Source organism: Protopterus annectens, chromosome 2.part1, assembly GCF_019279795.1.
Source record: "Protopterus annectens isolate FY-2018-M chromosome 2.part1, PAN1.0, whole genome shotgun sequence".
Classification (NCBI taxonomy): Eukaryota; Metazoa; Chordata; order Ceratodontiformes; family Protopteridae; genus Protopterus; species Protopterus annectens.
The window spans coordinates 1,591,262,343-1,591,285,082 of NC_056729.1; the positions used below are offsets into that span (position 1 = coordinate 1,591,262,343).

At 42.6% G+C, this 22,740-nt stretch overlaps 1 protein-coding gene across 1 annotated transcript in view; it reads left to right on the plus strand.

Moving 5' to 3' along the window:
- The window catches only part of LOC122794553 (migration and invasion inhibitory protein), an 889,312-nt gene that overhangs the window by 662,397 nt on the left and 204,175 nt on the right, over positions 1 to 22,740 (plus strand). Inside the window, exon 8 of the mRNA XM_044063041.1 lies at positions 2,157 to 2,253. Coding sequence (XP_043918976.1) covers positions 2,157 to 2,253 — 97 coding nt within the window. The remainder of the gene's footprint in view (positions 1 to 2,156; positions 2,254 to 22,740) is intronic.

Below are 22,740 nucleotides of genomic sequence, written 5' to 3' on the forward strand. Positions count from 1 at the left end.
ACACTTCCCAGCTCGGGTGGGGGTGGGGACATTTTCTGGAAAAACTGTCCAAGGCATTTGGTCCCCTGCAGAGGCCAAATTGCATATCAATGTCCTAGAGATGAGAGCAGTGGTTTTAGTGTTGCAGGCCTTCCAGGACACTCTCCCTTTTGGGACGATTGCAATTCAAACAGACAACATGTAGTAGTTTGGTACATCAACAAACAAGGAGGGACCAGATCTTACCTTTTGTGTGGAGAAGCTCTCAGAGGGTGGCAATGGGCGAGCTCTCCAACTGCTTTCTCACAACAACACATATTCTGGGGGAAGTCCAGTGTGATAGCAGACAAACTTAGCAGGTGCATTCTTCTACTTCACGAATGATCCCTAAATAAGAATGCCACTGAAATGATTTTCTGTCAGTGAGGCCAGCCTTGATGCAATCTTTTTGCTTCCTCTCTAATCAACAAGTGCAGCAGCTACTTTGTCCTAATCCCCCCATTGCCAAAGGATGCTCCCCCAGTCTACTGTACGCTTTTCCACCCGTACCTGTAATTCCAAAATTCCTTCAGAAAGCTGCCATGTTGAAGAGCAAAGTCATTCTCATTGTACCTTACTGGCCTCAACAAGTTTAGTTCTCCTTCCTTTGGCCTCACTTGCTTCACCAGCCTGGATTCTGGATCCAACTCCAGACCTTCTGTCTCACCCAACAGGCATGATTCATCCTTTTCATTCTTCCTCAACTCCCCTCCCACCAATCCCTGTCCTTGAAAAACTTCTGGAAGAATGAATGGTTACAGCACATTTCTGTCCTTTATATTAAGCTCCAGATATAGCAATCTTTATTTCTGAAAATGAATATTCCTTTCTACAAAGTCAGCAAACAAGATCTGAGGTAATTGGGGTTGGTGCATTGTGAATAAGGGAAAAGCTTGAGAGTTTTTGGTTGCCATGAGCTTTAGCAACGACCAAGTCAGATCCGAACCCATCAGTTGAGGAAGAATAAAAATGGACAGCACAAATGGAACGTTATGGTGAGTACATAACTTATTTTTCTATTCAGTTTAGACCACTTATTGTACCTTAGGTAATATGTAAATTATGAGCTCCTTCTACTGAGTTCAAATCTTCCATACCAAATATATTCATATATTTCTTTAGAAATCTACCATATCGTGGTTTACTTTAGTTTCACTTCTATATCCATGTTGTACACCCTCTTTATTGTAAACCAGGTTCCAGTCCCAACCCATAAATAATAATTTGTGATGAAAACGTACTATTTCTCCCAAAATCCTGTTTATTTTAGGTGGAATATAAATACATGGTAGTGAAATCCCCTTCCCATGTCAGTAACCCTGTACTATCACAGTTATTCCCTTTTTCATAGGAAATTACTAGAGTAATGGCTTAAGGGCCCTTACAAGCGTAGCCAGTATAACCCAATTTTACCCAATACACGGCCACCTAGGAGCCTTCTCTATCAATATTGAAGCCCCTCCAACAAACCAGTATTACTCCCCTTTTCTGTTGTCCCAGATACTGAATGTCCATCCTGAAATCCTTCCTTTCCCAAATTCACATGCTGCAAATGCATCTGCTGTAACATTGCTATTTTCACCCTACATCTCTTAGTATAATTCAGTATGCTTTGCTTTCAGTCTGTACCTGCAAAGCCATGTACATTCCATATTAATATTGACAAAGCAGCCATTCTTATAGAAAGCTGTTACCTTCACATGTCCTGACAATAATTGTTTAGACAAAATATCATTGGTATGATTTGTTTTCATGCAGTTATATCATGATGCCGCCACCATTTACAGCTATACTGCTGCATTTCTGTCATAACTGGTTAACAAATGCAAATAAATGAATAAAATAAGTAAAGACTAATCAAAAAGCGTTCCTTCATAGATCAGCTGCATATTGCTTATGAGAAATGTATTCTTATCATTATGTTGCACAGTTGTTTGTGCAAGCAGAGAGCACTGGAGGTGAACAGTTTACTTGGCTTAAAAGTGGTAAGTTGGCCCTGTGTTGCTGTTTCAAAACTAAAAATCAATCTGCAAAAGTACATAACTTAGTGATTTAACAACGGGGAGTCTTTTCTATATATGGCATATGATAGTATTTTCTATGAGAAGTGTGTAATGTTGGTTATATTTTCCTTTTAGGATTAGCATCCCCAGATCCACCTTATTACCTCCATATAAGCACAAAGTGCACCGCAGAAAAAGCTTTGATCCCACTGACAGTCTGGCTTTGCCTTCGGTAAGTTGTAGCATTCTTTTCAAAAAAAAAAAAAACAAAAAAAAAGGTAAAATGCATAAAGTAGTAATGCAGCCAGAGATTGACTTATTTTGTTTGCCGCTTGCTTAAAAATAAGATTATGTTGGGAGCAGTGACAAGGCTTTATTGCATGCTTTTTATATCTTCATCAGTAGTTGGGATTCTCTCCCATCTATAAAGATGAGCTTAGTAGTAGCCCCAGTATGACTAGGTAATCCCTTACATTTTGTTTCATTTTCCTTGTACTTTTTCATATTTGCATTTGTGTGTATAAAGTAATCACAGAGGAATAAAAGCAGACAGAGCTTGTTAAAAAAATTAGGTATGAGGAAGGTGTAAAAACTGAAGCTAAGAAGGTACTAGTTCAGCTTGGAATAACAAAAAACTGCTTTATAGAGAGAAGATGATGACTGGAAGGAATATTGAACTAGTTGGTACAGGCAAAACCAGTGAGTGCATTTAATAGGGCAGGAGCAGATAAGGAGGAATATTTGAAAGAGTTTCAGGGTGGCATTTTCAACAGTGGGAATTACATGATAGATCATAAAGCTCCTTATGCCAGGTACATGTATGTATGTGTATCACTAGCAAACACAGTCCATTTAATAGGGTTCAAACACCTGTGATAAGCTGGTCTCTATCTGGTAATGCAGGAGCCATTCTTTGCTACCTACTTGATGTTTTCACAGGTCAGGAAGCCCCCCCCCCCCCCCCCAAAAAAAAGAAAAATGCAGCTTAAATATTGTACCTTGGGGGATATTGTTGATCTGGGTAGAACACTGATCCAAGTGGACCATTTTCAGGATCTGCCCAGTGTTTACAGCAAGATAAAACAGGATACAAGGTAATATAAGAAGTTGGTTAGATGGTACTTTACATAAAAAACAGCAAAATAATCGAAGGTGTGAAAACAGTTGTAGGATTAATCAGAACAAGGATAGCAATAGGTTGCTAAACTTCTTACAGTAGGAATACAAAGACTAGTAAATACTTGTATACTGCATTATGAATATTGTGCTAAGAACTCTAGAAAAGGAATACTGTTTTTGTAATGCATAATAAATCTTCTTACAAGACTGAAAGCTAGTAAACTCACACTGTTTTACACTAAGATATGTCCATCAAGAAGAGTAAAGTAGTAAGAGAAGGATTTCTAGATGTAATCGGTGAGAAGGGAAAGTGGAGATGTGGTAAGATTGGGAGGGTGAGAGAGTTCATAGGTTTATAGGTGTGGAGTAGGCTAATGGTCCTGGAGTCTTTACAAGCCTAGCCCATAGGATTACCCTGGCATTTTGCCACCTGACCTTAGTTCCCAGTGCCTCTGTTGGGTCTATATTATATCAGCTAATGCTTAACTTAACAAATGCTGTATAATCGACCCAAATATGTTGAAACACCAACACGCCGAACACATGGAATAGTATTTTTTTCCCCAGGGGAAAAAAAAATCCCTGCTCTGTAGGGGGGAAAAAATAAAATGGGGGGCTTTGCCCCCCACCCCCTTACTTAAATATAGCAACTCTGAGATCACACCACAGTGGAGGAAATGGCGAAGTCTTGAAAACGGCCCAGTGATTTTTTTCCCTGGGAAAAAAAAATCATTGTTTCGTGCTTTCAAGATTTCACCATTTAGAACAAAAAGGGTCGATTAAACAGCGTTTGCTGATTTAATAGTTACCCCCTCTGTCAAGTAGAGCCACTGTAATGATCCCCAATGTGAATTTTCTATTTCCTATCCACTCATCAAGATTTTTGTTGAAGAGGGCCAATGAGGTGCTCTGTTTGACATGCATGGGAGGTCTGCTCCATAGCATGGGCAGTCTTTGGGATGAAACTGTCCCTCCAGCATGTTCTGTTGATTGTGGTAATGAGGTTGAGGTCTCTGGAGCATGTGGTGCAGAGGGATTGGGATTTCTTTAGATGTAGTATTTCTAACAGCTGGGTCAGACATGGCTTTGTAAGTCGAGCAGAGATAGCCTCTTGTAGGCAATATAAGACAGAGAATAGTTGGAGTTTTTTTGAGTCTGTCCATATTGGACAAGTGTTTAAGGCCTAGGATCCCCTTTGTGAGGTACTTCTCCGGCCTCTCCAGTTGTTACAGGTGTCTACTGAGGTACATGCCAAATGGGGCATTGTACTCGATGATTGGCCTAATGTGGGAAGAGTAGAGGGAGACAATGACCTCTTTCTTCCTAGATGCAAAACCTTTAGTAATGAGATGCGTCACATAGAAGGACTTTCTGACTGCAGTGGCAATGTGGTGGTCAAAAGAGAGGTTGCTGTCAACCTGTGTTCCCATATCTCTTATAACACCTTCTGTGTTCAGTGGACTACCATTGATATGGTAATTCATGGGAATCGGGTTTTTCCCAAAGGGGATGACAACATTTTTTTGGCATTGAGCTTAAGGCCATGGTTCTGACACCAGTTGTTGGTCTCAGTGAGGCCTTTCTGTAAGATGTCAACATCACTTGGGGAGTTAATAATAGCTCCCAACTTGCAATCTTCTGTGAACTTTGTCAGCCAGAGTCCCTTCGTGTTGGCCTGGACTTCAGAGAAGTAGGTACCAAACAGGAGAGGACCCAGGACCGAACCCTGTGGGACTCCACTTGTGAATGGTCGGCAGTCTGACTTGGAGTCAGCTACTTTCATGCTGTGGGTTCTATTTGTGAGCCAGTTTGCTACCCACCTAGTGATATAGGGGTTGATGCCTATCTTAGTGAGTTTTTCTATGATTCCTGAATGGGGAATGGTATCAAAGGCCTTGGCCAGATCAAGGTAGGCTGTATGAACCACCTTGCCTTTATCCACAGCTCTGGTGACTGACTCAAAGAAGTCGACCAGGTTGAGCAGGCATGAGCTTCCCTTCTCAAAACCAAACTGAGATTCCCTATATCCTTGTTTATTAGGTCCATGATGATGAGTTCCATAGCTTTGCATATCAGACATGTCAGGCTAATGGGGCGATAGTTCCCAGGGTCTGTAGTCACTCCTCCTTTGTGGAGAGGGATGACTGTAGCAGTGTGCTATTCAGTAGGACAAAGCCTGAGGTCAGGCTGTGATTAAACAGGGCACACAGGTGAGGTGCCAGTTCGCTCTGTAGTTAATTTAGAACACAGCCAGGGATATTGTCAGGTCCCATAGAAGCTGTATTCTTAGCCTTGGACAGTGGTATTTTAACCTGTGCAGCAGTAATACTGGGTGCCTGGCAATCTATTGGTATTGTGAGTGGTCCTGGGGGGGTAAAGTTGGCACTGAATCTGTCAGCCAGTATATTGGCTCGGTATAGGAGGTACCATTGTGCAGTAGCTAAGAGCAAATCTGGGTATTGCCGTGGAGATTCTTTACATAACTTTAGAAGGCCTTGTGGATGTTCTTCATGTTTCACTGTTGCAGTCATTACATTTGGGTAATCTGCTGGCAGGTTGCCCTCAGTCAGCCTGAATAACAAAGTCTTGGGTCCTGCATCGGTTGCTGTCTCTTCTTCCGTAACGTCAGGTCGTCAGGGGTATAAAACATGCAGCCGACACCATTTTATTCTGTCTTTCTTGCCGCACGGTGCCCGAAGCAGAAGCAGTTCGCAAGTGCCGGTTGGCCAACTCTTGAAATTTTCACATTTGAGTTTCAGAACCAAAGTCTTCAACTAAAGCTAAGTACCCCATTGGGGAAACTTTTACCTATGTCAGTAAAAGTTAATAATTGCATTACTTGTGGGAAGCAAATACCTCATAAGAATTTTCATTTGTACTGTATTCCTTGCCTAGGCTCAGATCATAATGTGCCTTGCTGTCAGTTTTGTGCTAGATTTAACCAACGCACTATTAAGCGTTGGTATATTTTTGCTTCAGAATATTTTGGATCCAGATTTAATTACCCTGAAATGTCGGATAGCAATCCGACTACCGGAGTTCACAAAAAATGCAAAGAAAAAGACAGACAGAGACCGTCGAGGTCCAAAACCGACGAAGCTTCTCCTAAGCCAGTCACCAGTTCGCCGGTTCTCAGTGAGGTGCTTCCGCAACCCTTGATACCCATTACTTTTGAGTCGCAGGCCTCTACCAAGACCCATGTTGAGTCCGGTATGCCGCGTGATTCTCAGAGTATTGAACCCACAGATGTCACTCCCTTGTTTGGGTCCGGAGCCGCTGAGCAGGCACTGGCTTCTGAGGGTGTTTTCAGGCCTCAACATTTTTATATAAAACTGATGCCAGCTTCAAAAACAAGATAAAAAACATCTAAAGTCTAAAAAACCGACGCATGAGCCACGTGCTCAGGCCCCTATGCCTAAAAAACAGATGATCAAAATGGCTGAGGACTTAATTACCTTAATCAGGGGATCCCAACCCCCCCCCCCCCTGCTAATAGGCCTAGGCAAAACACTGATTATGAATCTTCAGATCAGGTTTCCATTTCGTCTGATTCCTCTTCTGATCAGGAATTTTCTATTCTACCCTATGAGGATTTAGATGCAGAAGAATCAATTCCATCTGCATCTCCTCCTGAGGATTATTCTTTTGGAGAAACCTTGCATACTTTAAGGGAACATTTTCATTGGGAGAGTCAGGATTTCTCTGAATCAAAAAAGAGATTTCCTCCTCCTTCCTCACCATAGGCCTTTGGCTATACCTCCTGTATTAGACATTGTTGATGTGTTTTCGGAATCAAGCATGGCTCCTGATTCCCTACCTCCGGCTCCTAGTAAGCCAGACAGATATTACAGGGTTTCTGACTCCCACAAATTTCTATTCAAAAATCCTGCTGCTGATCCTGAGTCTATCTCACAGGGTCCCAAAGGTGTAAAGGCCTCTACAGCCAAAAATCCTACCTCCTCTGATAGAGATTCCAGGGCACTGGATAGATGGGGAAAGAAGGTTTATACATCTGCAACCTTGGCAATTAGGGCCTTAAATTGCCAGTTTCATATGCTTAAATATCCACAGCATGTTATGGGCTTATTGAAACAGAAAATAATGATTTCTGATTGTGTGAAAATAAAGAATTACAGGAATTATTGCATGTAGCAGAACAGGTTGGAAAGCATACTTTGCAATGTGGTTTTGATTCCTTGGAGGCCTCTTGCAGGGCCGCAGTTACTGGATCTGTGATTAGAAGGCATGCCTAGCTCAAGGAGCAAAATCGCCTTGATCATGTTAAAGCTAAATTGTTGGAATTGTTGGATGCCCCTTTAGAGCATGATACTCTGTTTGTTAATAAGGCAGAAGAGGTTTTAAAGAAAATGGAAGACAAAGCTAAATCTATGCAAACTGCAAAAGATTTCTTACAAGTGCAGCCACCCAGGTTCAGTAGACACTGGCCTACTAAAAATTGGTCCTTTCCAGTATCCAACAGAGCCTCTGAAGGCAAATTCAGGTGCTCAAAAGGCTCTAGATACCAATCACAGGGTTCTTACAGGTCAAAGCAATGGGGTGCCTCCACCTCCAAATGTGGAGGAAATAAAGCACAACCCTACAGTAAGCAGTCTCAATGACTTCCCTCTACCTCCACCAAGCACTTATCTTTTGGCAGCCCCCTTGGGGGGAAACTTAGCACTTCATGCTCAAAATTGGAAGCTAATTACCCAAGACAAGTGGGTGTTAAACATAGTATCCCAGGGGTACAGATTTAATTTCCATACTTTGCCAATTCCAAACAGTTGGCCAGATCTGCCACAAAATCAATGGGCAGAGGCTCAGAAACAAGTTACGTCCCTCATGGATATGGGGGCTATTCAACCAGTACCAGAACAGGAAAAAGGACAAGGTTTTTATTCAAGACTGTTCCTGGTACCCAGAAAAGACAATGCCTGGTGTCCAATACTGGACTTATCGATTTTGAACACTTTCCTAGACATTCCATAATTCAAAATGCTGACTTTACAACAGCTACTGCCTATGCTGGGCAGAAACGCTTGGTAAGTGACTCTAGACTTAAAAGAGGCATACCTGAATATCCCAATAAGGGAATTATGCAGAAGATACCTCTGCTTCAAGGCATATTTTTTGCATTACCAATTCTCTGCACTGCCCTTTGGCTTATCTACTGCGCACAGGGTCTTTACAAAGTGCCTGGCACCAGTAATTGCATTTTGCTGACAAAGAAGCATTCAAATTTACCCTTATCTGGACGATTGTCTCATTCAAGCAGAGAACAAGAACATTCTTCTTCAACATCTGGCGTTTGTAAAAAGGCTTCTAACATGCCTAGGGTATACAATAAACGAAAAGAAATCACAACTGGCACCCTTTCAAATAATTACATTCCTGGATGCAAGCTTGAATACAACTGCCCAGATGGCTTACCTTATGCCAGACAAACAAAGACAACTGACAACATACTTCAAACAGATGGCAACAAAAACCCAGTTATCTGCAAGACAAATTCTGCAGGCTTTGGGGTTCATGGCATCCTGCATTCTAATTCCATGTGCAAGACTGCATATGAGGAAACTTCAGTGCTACCTAAAAAGTTTATGGAGTCAACATTGTCACAGTCTGGAAACAATGATTCCTCTCATTCCCTGCCTACAACAGGAGTTTCTTTGGTGGGCAGAGACATGTCACCAAAACAAGGGACTGTCATTCACTCTACCCCCTGCCACCCAAACCCTAACTACAGACTCATCAGACTATGCTTGGGGAGCCCACCTGGCAGGAAGATGCATTCAGGGCATATGGAGCCCAAAACAAATGCATCTGCACATCAACCAGAAAGAGATGCTAGCTGTTCAGAATGCCCTGACAGCCTTCAAGGACTTACTTCATCCAGGACAACTACTGATAAAGACGGACAACACCACGGTTATGTGGTACATAAACAAGCAGGTGGGTACACATTCCTACTTCCCTTTGCAGACTAGCCATGGCATTGTGGAACACAGCCTTGACTTACCGAGTGCATCTTCAAGCTCAATTTCTGCCAGGAAAACAAAATACTCTGGCAGACGACCTAAGCAGAAATCTTATGGACCCGCACACGTGGAAACTGGATCCACAAATCTTCAGCATGGTAACACAGAAATGGGGGAGCCCAGACATAGATCTATTTGCCTCTACCCAAAATTATCAACTGGACAAATTCTGCACAAGGACTTATCACAGACAAGCATGGAAAGTGGATTCCCTATCCTTCAGTTGGAAAAACGTATCAATCTATGCCTTTCCCCCTCTGCCTCTTCTCTCCAAGGTCTTACTAAAGGTCAGACAGGTAAAACCAAAAATGATCCCAATTGCTCTGGACTGGCCTCGCCAGCACTGGTACCCAATTCTAAGGAATATGTCTCAACTCCCTCCATGGTACTTGCCTCAAATACCTCATCTACTGTCTCAGCAGAACAATCAAATTCTGCACACTCAGCTCCAAACTCTGAACCTTGCAGCATGGCTGATCATTCAAACAACACCTCTCAGTAAATCTGTGATAAATGTCATTTTGGAAGCCAGAAGGCCTAGTGCTAGAAAATCTTATGCTAATAAATGGAAGAGATTCTGTGTTTGGAACCAAGCACAAGGAACGGACACAGCAAAACTAAATATCCCTCAGATTTTGCAATACTTAACTGAGATGTTTGACAAGGGCTTATCTTTTTCTTCAATAAAAATCCATGCCTCTGCCATCTCAGCTCATTACAACACGGAGCCTCCCATCTTTTCTCATCCTCTGCTAAAATAGTATCTTAGAGGGGCCAAAAATTTAAGGCCACCCAGAAGATCACCAACTCCTGCATGGGACCTCAATTTTGTGCTGGAAAAACTCACCCTGCCTCCTTTTGAACCAGCAGCTACTGCGGATATAACATTTTTATCTTGGAAAACAGCTTTCCTTTTGGCAATCACTTCAGCAAGAAGGGTTTCAGAATTACAGGCTCTCATGGCTGTGGAGCCTTTTATTACATTTAACCCAGACAGGGTGTCCCTCAGAACGAATCCTTCCTTTACGCCTAAGGTGGTATCCAGTGTGGCTCTTAACCAAACTATTCACCTCCCAACATTTTACCCAAATCCGCAGAACAAGGGGGGAGTGGATTCTGCATTCATTGGACGAACACAGACAACTAAGATTCTACTTAAACAGGACCAAATCTCTAAGAAAGTCGGAGCAACTACTGGTGGCATTTGCTTCAGGATCAGAGGGGAAGGCTATATCAAAGCAGACTATTTCTAAGTGGATAAGCCACTGCATTTGTTTCTGCTACTTACACCATGGTAAACCTGTGCCCAAGGGAATCGGGTCACATTCCACCAGGGCTGCCTCTACCTCAGCAGCCTTTCTTAGAGGAGTTCCAACCAAAGACATTTTAGAAGCTGCTACTTCGAGCTCTGTTCATACCTTCACAAAGCATTATCATTTGTCTCTCTTTTCCAAATCCAGGGGCAGGCTTTGCCACTTCAGTTCTGCAGGGGCTTATAGCAGCTCCTAATGCTATTTAGTTCCATCCTCCCATCCATAGCTTTGGGATTCTACCCAAATGTAATGACTGCAACAGTGAAACATGAAGAACATAGTACAGTTGTATACACTTGCCATAAATGTAGATGTTCGAGTGTATTCACTGTTGCAGTCCGGGTTACCCACCCGCCATCCCCCTTTTCCATAATTTCTCTTTCCTTCACTATATTCTAAAGCCTTTGTGGTGTGTTTGCTTTTAGATGAAGGTAAAGTTTATGTTGCTAAAAGTGCATTTACATATACATTACTGTTTATTTATTTATATATATATATATATATATATATATATATATATATATATATATATATATTTCTCTTTTTTTTTTTTTGCTCCCCATTTAGGGGGCAACTGACATCTGGGGCATGAAAAACTGAATAAAATGGCGTCAGCTGCATGGTTTATACCCCCTGACGACTTGACATCATGGAAGAGGAGACAGCAACCAACGCAGGACCCAAGACTTTGTTATTCAGGCCGACTGAGGGCAACCTGCCAGCAGATTACCCAAATGTAATGACTGCAACAGTGAATACACTCGAGCATCTACATTTATGGTAAGTGTACACAACTGTACTTTGTCTTTACTATCTGCTGCAATTCTGTTTTCATAGCTAGCTTTACAGGATTTGATGGGGGATCTCAACTTTTTGTTGAGACTGATAAGGGAGTTTTTCCAGTCTTGGGACTTCACCTTATTCCGCATCAGTTTCCTCTTCCTGTTGTAGAGTTTGTTTATGGCAGGGGACAACCAGAATGGCTTCCTTTTTTTGGAGGAGAGCATCCTGGTTCTATTGGGTATGGCAAGATCCATGCATTTGTGTACGTGTTCGTACAGTGTATTGGTGTATGATTCGGCTGTCATGCAACTATTCTTCATTTGCATGGGTGCTGTGAAGTTAGCCACCTCTGTTTTTAGGAGCCCACAGTTAGCTTCTGAGAAGTTTTTCATGGTGGTTACCTTTGCGGGGTGTGGGGTGTGGATTTCCAAGGTGATTAGTTTGTGGTCTGATCTAACCAGGGAGGAGTTGACTATTGGTGTGGAGCAACGGTAGCCCATGTTAGTAATTACCAGGTCAAGAATTTGCTACCTCTAGTGGGGGTAAGGACGAGTTGGTCCAGGGCATTGGAATTAATGAATTCCAGGAAACGTTGGGCAAGTGTATTGGTACATGAGTAGTTTTCCCATTTAATGGAGGGGTAGTTGAAGTCACCCAGTATGAGTGTGTTAGGTTGGACCCTAATATTCTCCAGGGTACTTAGGAATGTGGAGTGTGCGTCTTGGGACATGGTTGGGGACCTATAGCAGGCTACGACCTGAATTGCTGTCTTACCCAGTGTTAGCTGCACCTGAAGTATCTCTGATGCATTATGTTGGGCTACCAGTCTGGAGGTGTGCGCATGTTTTATGAATATGGAATCACCACTGCCTTTGGAGCTTCAATCCAAGTTCTGGGGCTGAAAGGTGTGAAATGAGTTATAGCCTGATAGTGCAGGTGTGCTTTCTGCTGCTTTGAACCAGATCTCTGTTACAGCACAAATGTCGGTGTTCTCCATTTTAAGGAGTGCTTCGAATGAGTGCATTTTGAGTTGAAAGTTGTGTGAGAAGAAAGTTTTAGGGGAGTGAATTGTTTTGGCTAAGAAGTGGAGGAGGAAGGTGTATGAAGGGGAGTTTTGTGGCGAGTGATAGTAAATTTTCTTAAAGCTGTATTTGTTGTCTGGAACAGCTCAGGCATAAAAGGAGGAAGAGCTGAGCTTGTATGTATGTATGAAGTTGGGAAGGAGAAGATTTGTGTACGTAATGTGCTGGAATATGTGCTTGCTGCAGTAGGTTCAGTATCCTAATGTGGGTTGTTGTGAAGGCTGTTGGACCTCAAAGAGCTGTTAGCATTAAAAAAAGGAGTGTTTGTGAACTGTATTGTGAAACAGACTAAGTGAGGACATTGACACTGGAGCAATTCTATTTGGTTTGGTTGAGCAGAAAGTGCATCAGCCATTTATGGAGATTAATGATCATTTCTAATGATTTAATGTCTTGGGGTATGTTTTCCAAAGTTGGAAAGTGGAGTTTGCAGATGGGATGTGGTTTGAGAAGGAGTCCGTAGATTATAACCAAGCAGAGCTCTTTTTGGAATTTTTTGAGCATAGAAGGGGAAGCTTTCTTTTTATACCAGTTTCCATAATGGAATACCCAGAAGGTGGGTGGGTTTTTCACGCATGGGCAGCCATTTGCCTTTTGCAAGAGTAAGACAGTGGTGTTCCCTTTTATGGGATAGGTTATTGAACCAGCAAGTGTTTGTGGTGGTTTATGGAGAAATACAGTTCTCTTGTAAAGCAGAAGCTCATAGGTGTATACTAGGCTTAACAACCACTAGAGCCTTTATAAAACTTAGCAGTGCAACCCAAATTTGAACCACAAATTTGATTTATATGGGATGATTTACAGACTGCCTCTGTCCTTCAGAGACATTGGTGCCAGACCAGTGGGTGAATTTCTGACTTCCATCCATTGGTCCAAGTTGCACTTAAATAGGGTTAAGGATGAGCTCTGCTTCACATGAATGGAGGGGAGCCTGTTCTCTGAGGGAATTCTGAGAGAAATATGTCTGTTTTCCAACATGTTCTATTTATGTCAGAAGCAAAATTTTGGTCTTTTGATCTAGTAGCCCTGATGCTGTTTGCTTTGCGGATTTGCTAAAGATTATCAAAATATGGTCCAGGGATGCCTTGTGTGCCAGTCAAATATCAGTTCTCAGTAGTCTGTATGATACTGAGTATAGACATAGGGCATTATTTTTACTTCCTGTAATTTTTTGGTAAGGAAACTGTGGACATTCCAGTTGCTGCCAGTGTCTGGCAAGGTACATACTAAAGAGGGCATTCTATTTTTTTTTTATTTCTCCAAGTCTGTTGGGTTTCTAATACCATGACAGGAATGGACTCCATTCCAAAGTAAAAGTATGATTAAAGATCATGAAATTAGTATTTTTTCAGTATTTGGTGTTAGCCAGAAGTGCTCTTTGCAGCACCTACAATATGTCCAGTAATGACTCCTCCTGCAAATCATACTGAGTTACATGTATTAGTAACATATCTAAGTATGATTGTAAATTCTTTTTAATAAGACCCATTGCTGCTGCTACTACTACTGAAACTGTCTGGGTGTTTTTCTTCCACAATGCCTTCATTTCTGCCTACAAATCCTGGTATTTTATGACTTTGTGTCTCTTTGTACGTAAGACACTGTAGTCATTGGGTGTAGCAATTTCAGTGATCAATGCTACTTTTGTCTTCTTTTCATGGACTACTGTATCTGGTTTTCTCGCATCTATTTTTGAACTGCTGGAAATGGATGATTCCATGTGATATAAACTTCATCATTTTTATGATGCTTTGTGACTCATGTTTCCAGTGTTTTTCATCTACTTCAGTATTATAATGTTTGCACAATCCCCAATGAAACACTCTTGTACTTTCAGTTCCTCATCTGATGAACTATATAGTTTTAAATCATCTGTGAAAAGAAGCTGAGAAGTCTTTACACTTTGTTGTTTTCTGGGTGCTAAATGGTAGCCATGACTAATCAGTTCAGTAGACAGCTTAATGGCTTAAGGGCAAGACAAAAGAGCAGTGGTGACAGAGTCACCCTGGAATATTCTCCTTTGAATTTTTATCCCTGAAATAATAATTTGTCCTGGTTTAACTGCAAAGTGATTTACCACTGTTTCATAGTCAGTGTAATATAATCGATCAGTGTAGGGTATATCTTTTAAATTTTAAACCCTCTTTGTCCATGAATGTGGTATACTGTCAAATGTTTTTGTAGTCTATCCATGTCATACTTAGACTCTTCCCCTTTTCAGTTTTCCATTATAGGTTCATAGGTAGGTACTAGGCTATCGGCCCAAGGGCCTACGCAAGCCTAGCCAACAAGGTTCCCTGGCTTACGCCACCCAAGTAAGTTATTTTCCTGTGCCACTGACGAGCAGAGACACAGAAGTGATCCCCGGGGTGTATTTCCCATCCACTCATCAAGATTTTTCTTGAAGAGTGCTAATGAAGAACTTTGCTTGACGTAGATGGGTAGCCTGTTCCAGAGTATGGGAAGTCTCTGGGATAGGAATCTATCCCTCCAGCATGTCCTGTTTATTGTGGTGACAAGGTTTAGGTCCCTAGAGCGTGTAGCTTGGAGGGATTGGGATTTCTTTAGGTGTAGCATGTCCAACAGCTCTGGGTTTGACATAGCTTTATATGTTAGGCAGAGATCACCTCTGAGTAGGCGATATGCTACAGAGTAAAGCTGGAGTTTTTTTAAGGTGGTCAGTGTAGGGCATTTGTTTGAGTCCAGTAATCCTCTTTGTGAGGTACTTTTGTGGCCTTTCCAGTTGTTGCAGATGTCTTGTGAGGTACATTCCAAAAGGGGCGTTGTACTCTATAATGGGTCTAATGAGTGATGAGTAGAGGGTTACGATGACCTCTTTTTTCCTGGATGAGAACCCTTTTATGATGAGGTGTGCCACGTAGAAGGACTTCCTGACTACTGTGGCGATGTGACTATCAAAGGAGATACTACTGTCCACCTGGGTCCCAAGGTCTCTTATCACGCATTCGGTGTTAAGTAGATTGCTGCCTATGTGGTAGTTCATGGGTACAGAGTTTTTACCAAAGGGGATGACACTGCACTTTTTGGCATTGAGCTTGAGGCCATGGCTCGGACACCAGGCATCTGTCTCAGAGAGGCCCTTCTGTAGGATGTTCACATCATTTGGGGACTTGACTATGGCTCCTAGTTTGCAGTCATCTGCGAACTTCGTTAGCCAGAGGCCTTCTGTGTTAGCCTATACTTCAGAGAAGTAGATACCAAACAGGAGCGGTACCAGGACGGAACCCTGTGGTACTCCACTTGTCACTGGTTTGAGGTCAGATTTGGAGTCTGCAACTTTTGCAGTGTGGGTTCTGTCAGTGAGCCAGTTGGCAACCCATCTTGTGACATAGGGATTTATGCCTAGTTTATTGAGTTTAGCTATAATTCCAGAATGGGGGATGGTGTCGAAAGCCTTGGTGAGGTCAAGATAGGCTGTGTGAACCACTTTACCCTCATCTACAGCTTTGGTGACTGCCTCAAAGAAGTCGATCAGGTTCAGGAGGCATGATCTGCCTTTCACAAACCCGAACTGGGTGGGATCCAAGGTTTGGAGGTTACCAGTGTCTTTATTTATGAGTTCCATGATGGTACATTCCATGGCTTTGCAGACCATGCTCATCAGGCTAATAGGTCTATATGACTTTATTTAACAACAAATGATCCTTTGTTCCATATGAATTTCTTTTGTTACCCTTTTGTTCTATTGTCATGATTGAGTTTTCTTCTAAATTACTATAAACTGTCAGTATCAGTTCCAGTGTATAGTTTGTGTTATTCGAAGGCAAGTTATTGGTCTGTAGTTTTTAGGATAGCTTGCAGGTTCACGCTTAAATAGCAGTATTGTTTTTCCTGTTAACCATGCTGTTGTCTGCAGGGTGTGCATATAAATACTTCTTACTTATGGTTAAATCTTCATGTAAAAATGTTAGCACTTTTAGCCAGAAGTTTGGTATTGCATCTGGCCTGGGGTTTTCTAATTAGGAGCTTTTCTTAACTTTTTCAATCTCTCTCTGGCTGTTACTTCATTCCATTTCATATCCTGTGTATTTTAATTTCTTAATCTTTCTTTTACTTCTATCCATTTAGCATCTTTATGTTCCACAGGATCTTCATAGATATTTCTCCAAAATGCATCTATTCATTTTTTTTTTTTTTTTTGGTGGTGGTGGTTCAATTCCTTTTGCCTTGTTTCCCAATAGGTCATCAATAAATTGCTTATTTTGAACTTTTCCTTTATATTTATCTGCATATCTTCTACGATGTTCATCGTGTTTCACTGTTGCAGTCATTACAATTGGGTTATCCTGTTGGCAGGCTACCCGCAGTCAGCCCGAGTTCCAAAGTCTATGTCCGGCGTCAGTTGCTTTCACCTCCTCCCTGACGTCAGTGCACCAGGGGTATAAAAGATGCAGCCAATGCCATTTTCTTCAGTTTTTCTTGCCGCGCGGTGCCCGAAGCAAAAGCAGTTCACAAGTGCCGGTCGGCCAACTCCTGAGATTTTCAAATTTGAATTTCAGATCCGAAGTCTTCATTAAAGCTAAGTACCCCGTTGGGGAAACTTTTTTCGTGCTCCAGACCGATGTCAGAAAAAGTTAATAATTGTATTTCTTGTGGGAAGCAAATACTTCATAAGGATTTTCATTCTTACTGTATTCCTTGCCTAGGCCCTGACCATGACGTTGCTAGTTGTCGATTTTGAGCTAGATTTAACCAATGCACTATTAAGCATCGGTGCGATTTTGCATTTCATTACTTTGGCAGAAAATTCAATTATATAATGCCATCAGAACAGCTGACTACCGGAGTTTATAAAAAGCGCAAAGAAAAGGACAGGCATCCGAGGTCCAAAACCGACGACGAGGCTTCCGCTAGGCCTTTCGCCGGTTCTCCGGTTCTCAGTGAGGTGCTTTCGCAGCCCCTGACACCCGCTACCTCAGAGCCACAGGCCGCTTCCGACTCCCACGTGGAGCAGACTAGACCGCTGGAAACTCAAGGTATTGGACACTCTGAAACTATTCCCTCAGATGGGTCCAGAGCCGCTGAGCAGGCATTGGCTTCTGAGGGTGTTTTCAGGCCTACACAGTTATATGTGAAACCAACTTCAGCTTCAAAGGCAAAGACTAAAGCAGCTCTAAAGACAAAGAAACAAGTACAGCATTCTCCTGGACAGGCCACCATGCCTAAAAAACAGATGCTTAAAATGGCCGAAGACTTAATTACTTTGATCAGGGATTCCCATCCCCCTCCTGATAAGAGGCCTAGGCAAGAGATAGAATATGAATCTTCAGATCAGGTTTCCATTTTTTCTGATTCCTCTTCTGAACAGGAATATTCTCTTCCTCCCTATGAGGATTCTGATGCTGATGAATCTATCCCTTCAGCCTGTCCTCCTGAGGATTATTCTTTTGGGGAGACCCTGCATACTATGAGGGAGCATTTCCACTGGGAGAGCCAAGATTACTCAGAATCCAAGAAAAGGCTCAGAGACTTCCTTTTATTACCTCAGCACAGGCCCCTTGCTATTCCTCCTGTTTTAGACATTGTAGATGATGTATTTTCAGAGTCCGGTCTGTCTCCTGACTCTTTACCACCAGCTCCTGTTAAGCCAGACAGATACTACAGGGTTCCTGATTCACATAAATTTCTTTATAAAAACCTTGCTGCTGACCCAGAAACTATCTCTCAGGGTCCCAAAGGGGTCAAGGCTTCCAATGCAAAAAACCCTATCCCCTCTGATAGGGATTCAAGGGCCCTGGACAGATGGGGAAAAAGATTTATACTTCTGCTACCTTGGCTGGAAGAGCTTTAAATTGCCAGTTTCATATGCTTAAATATCAGCAATATCTTATGTCACTGCTTAAACAGAAAATGTTGACAAATTCAGAATGTGCAGAAAACAAAGAAATGCAGGATTTAATGCATGCAGCTGAACAAGTGGGAAAACATACTTTGCAATGTGGTTTTGATTCTCTAGAGGCCTCCTGCAGGGCCGCTGTTACAGGTTCTGTCATTAGGAGGCATGCTTGGTTAAAAGAACAGAATCTGCCCGATCATGTTAAAACAAAACTATTAGATGCTCCATTACAGCATGATACCTTGTTTGGTGTTAAAGCAGAAGAGGTGTTGAAGAAAATGGAGGACAAAGCTAAATCTATGCAAACAGTCAAGGATTTCTTGCAGGTACAGACTCCCAGATTTAGCAGGAACTGGCCTACAAAGAATTGGTCCTTTCTAGTGTCAGACAGGCTACAAAGAGGCAGATACAGACGCCCCAGAGGCAGATCACAGCCCCAAGGCTCATACAGGCCTAAACATTGGGGTGCTTCTACCTCCAAAAGTGGAGAGGAAAAATCGCAGCCATACAGGAAACAGTCTCAATGACTTTCCCCTGCCAGCACCAAGCACTTATCTTCTGGCAGCTCCTTTGGGGGGAAAACTAGCACTTTTTTCACAAAATTGGCACATGATCACCCAGGACAAATGTGTCTTAAATATCGTATCACAAGGCTACAGGTTCCACTTTCACACCCTGCCAAGGCCAAACGGTATGCCAGACCTGCCACGCAATCAATGGGCAGAGGCACAAAAACAAGTTTCATCCCTCATGGACATGAGAGCCATTCAGCATGTACCACAGCAAGAGCAGGGACTAGGATTTTACTCAAGGCTATTCTTGGTGCCCAGAAAGGACAAAGCCTGGAGACCAATACTGGACCTGTCTATCCTAAACACATTCCTGGATATTCCAAAATTCAAAATGCTAACTCTGCAGCAGCTTCTGCCCATGCTGGGCAAGAAGGCTTGGCTTGTGACTTTAGACCTAAAAGAGGCATACCTGCATGTCCCAATCAGACAATCATGCAGAAGATACCTCATATTTATAGCTGGCTCAATACATTACCAATTCTCTGCACTGCCCTTTGGCTTATCTACTGCGCCCAGGGACTTCACAAAATGCCTGGCACCAGTAATTGCATTTTGCAGACAAAGAGGAATACAAATATATCCTTACTTGGACGACTGTTTTATTCAAGCAGAGAACAAGGACATTCTACTACAGCATCTGGCGTTTGTAAAAAGATTACTAACAGGTCTAGGGTACACAGTAAATGAAAATAAATCAAAACTTGTACCCTCTCAAGAGATAATATTCCTGGGTGCAAGCTTAAATACAACTGCCCAGATGGCTTATCTCACGCCAGACAAACACAGGCAACTGACTACTTATTTCACAATGCTGGCAACAAAGACCCAGTTATCTGCAAGAAAAAATCTGCAGGCTTTGGGCTTCATGGCATCCTGCATTCTGCTATTTCCATATGCAAGACTGCATATGAGGAAACTTCAATGGTATCTAAAAAGTGTTTGGACTCAACATTGCCACAGCCTGGAAACAATAATTACCCTCATTTCCTGCCTGCAAAAGGAGTTTCGATGGTGGGCAAAAGCCTGTCACCACAACACGGGACAGCCATTCACCTTACCCACAGCCAGGCAGACATTGACAACAGATGCATCAGATTATGCCTGGGGGGGCCCACATGGCAGGAAGATGTATTCAGGGTGCATGGTCCACAAGTCAAATGCATCTACATATCAATAAAAAGAGATGCTACCTGTTCAGAATGCCCTGACAGCCTTCAAGGATCTACTTCATCCAGGACAACTACTGATCAAGACGGACAATACTACAGTCATGTGGTACATAAGCAGGGAGGCACACATTCCTACACCCTGTGCAGAATAGCCATGAACTTGTGGGACACAGCATTGACTTACCAAGTACATCTGCAAGCACAATTCCTGCCAGGAAGGAGAAATATTCTGGCAGACGAACTAAGCAGAAACCTAATGGATCCCCACGAGTGGAAATTGGATCCACAAGTCTTCAGCATGATAACAAGGAACTGGGGATGCCCGGACATAGACCTATTTTTCTCCCCTCACAACTGCCAACTACAGAGATTCTGCACAAGGACCTATCACAATCAAGCATGGAAAGTGGATGCTCTATCTTTCAGCTGGAAAAACCTAACAGTTATATGCCTTTCCTCCTCTGCCTCTCCTCCCCAAGGTACTCCTCAAGGTCAGACAAGAGAAGCCAAAAATGATACTGATTGCCCCAGACGGGCCCCGCCAGCACTGGTACCCAATCCTAAAGAGCTCGTCTCAATGCCCAGCTTGGACATTACCTCAATTCCTCACTTATTGACCCAACAAGACAGTCAGATACTGCACAGCCAACTCAGGACCTTAAACCTGGCAGCATGGCGAATAATGTAGCCATTCAAGACGCACCTCTCTCTAAAGCAGTGATGGATGTTATTTTGGAGGCCAGGAGGCCTAGCACCAGAAAATCTTATGCAGAAAAATGGAAGAGATTCTATGCTTGGAACCAGGCACAAGGTATTGACTCGATTGTTCTAAATATTCCTCAGATTTTGCAATACTTAACTGAGATGCTGGATAAAGGCCTTTCCTTTTCATCAATTAAAATTCATGCCTATGCCATTTCAGCTCATTACAATACAGAACCACCTATTATTTCTCATCCATTACTAAGGCAGTACCTCAGAGGGGCCAAAACCATAAGACCTCCAAGGAGAGCACCAATACCTGCATTGGGACCTCAATTATGTTTTGGAAAAACTCACACTGCCTCCGTTTGAGCCAGCCTCTGCAGCTGAAATAAAATTCTTATCCTGGAAAACAGCTCTGCTCCTAGCAATAACCTCCACTAAACGAGTCTCAGAGTTACAGGCACTCATGGCTGTGGAACACTTTATCATTTTCCATCCTGACAGGGTTTCTCTGAGGACAAACCCTACATTTATGCCTAAGGTAGTGTCCAGTGTGGCTCTTAACCAAACAATTAATTTGCCTACCTTTTATCCAAACCCATAGAATAAGGGTGAGAGACTTCTGTATTCTTTGGACATTCACAGGCAGCTACGCTTCTGCTTGGACAGAACCAAAGCTTTCAGAAAGACTGAACAACTTCTAGTGGCATATGCTGCAGGATCACAAGGAAAGCCTATCTGAAAGCAGACTATTTCAAAGTGGATAGGCCGTTGCATTCGTTTCTGCTATTCACAGCATGGCAAATCAGTGCCTAAGGGCATTAGGACACATTCAACCAGAGCAGCAGCCACTTCAGCAGCCTTCCTCAGAGGAGTACCAACCAAAGACATCTTAGAGGCTGCAACTTGGAGTTCAGTGCATACTTTTGCAAAGCACTATCACTTACCCCTCTACTCTAAATCCTGATAGCCCCTCCGAATCCTATTTAGCACCAGCCTCCCAACCTTAGCTTTGGGATTCAACCCAATTGTAATGACTGCAACAATGAAACATGATGAACATAGTACAGTTGTGCACCTACCATAAATGTAGATGTTCGAGTGTATTCACTGTTGCAGTCCAGGTTACCCTCCCACCATCCCCCTTTTCCTTTAATGGGACTTATCTGTACTTCTCTATTCTATACAACCTATGCGGTGTATTTGCTTGTAGATGAAGGAAAAGTTGTTTTTTATGCATACATGCTTATTGGCATAATTTAGCCTACCATTTTAGAGGCACCTGACATCTGGGGCAAGAAAAACTGAAGAAAATGGCATCGGCTGCATCTTTTATACCCCTGGCGCACTGACGTCAGGGAGAAGGCAACAACAGCTGACACCGGACCTAGACTTTGGAACTCGGGCCAACTGCGGGTAGCCTGCCAGCAGGATAACCCAATTGTAATGACTGCAACAGTGAATGCACTCTAACATCTACATTTATGGTAGGTACACAACTGTACTTTTTTCTGCTTGTGCTGATACTTTTAGTTTATCATTTGCGATAGTGCACGATATTTCCTGATCTGTTCTGATAATACACATTGCTTTTATCATAGGATCATAGGAAGTTACTAGGCCAATGGCCCTAGGGCCCTTGGAAAACTAGCCAAATTCTACCCTTATTTCCATAATCAGCACCTAATGCCCCTGTCCAAGAGGGACACAGGTGGAACCTACGGGGTGAATTAACAGTTACCAGTCCAGTCGTCCAGATTGCATTTGAAGAGGCCCAACGATGTGCTGTGTTTGACATGAAGTGGGAGCCTGTCCCAAAAGTGTGGTAACCTCTGGGAGACAAATCTGTCCCTCCAGCAGGTTCTATTAATGCCCCATACCAGGTTAAGGCCTTTAGAGCAAGTAACCCGTGTATCATTTGACTTGCAGATATTCAGCATTTCCAATAAAGCAGGGTCAGAGACTGCCTTATATGCAAGGCAGAGATGGCCTTTGAGTAGCCTTTATGAAACAGAATAAAGTGACAGTGATTTCAGATGATCTACATAGGACAAATGCTGAAGACCTTGAATTTTCCTTGT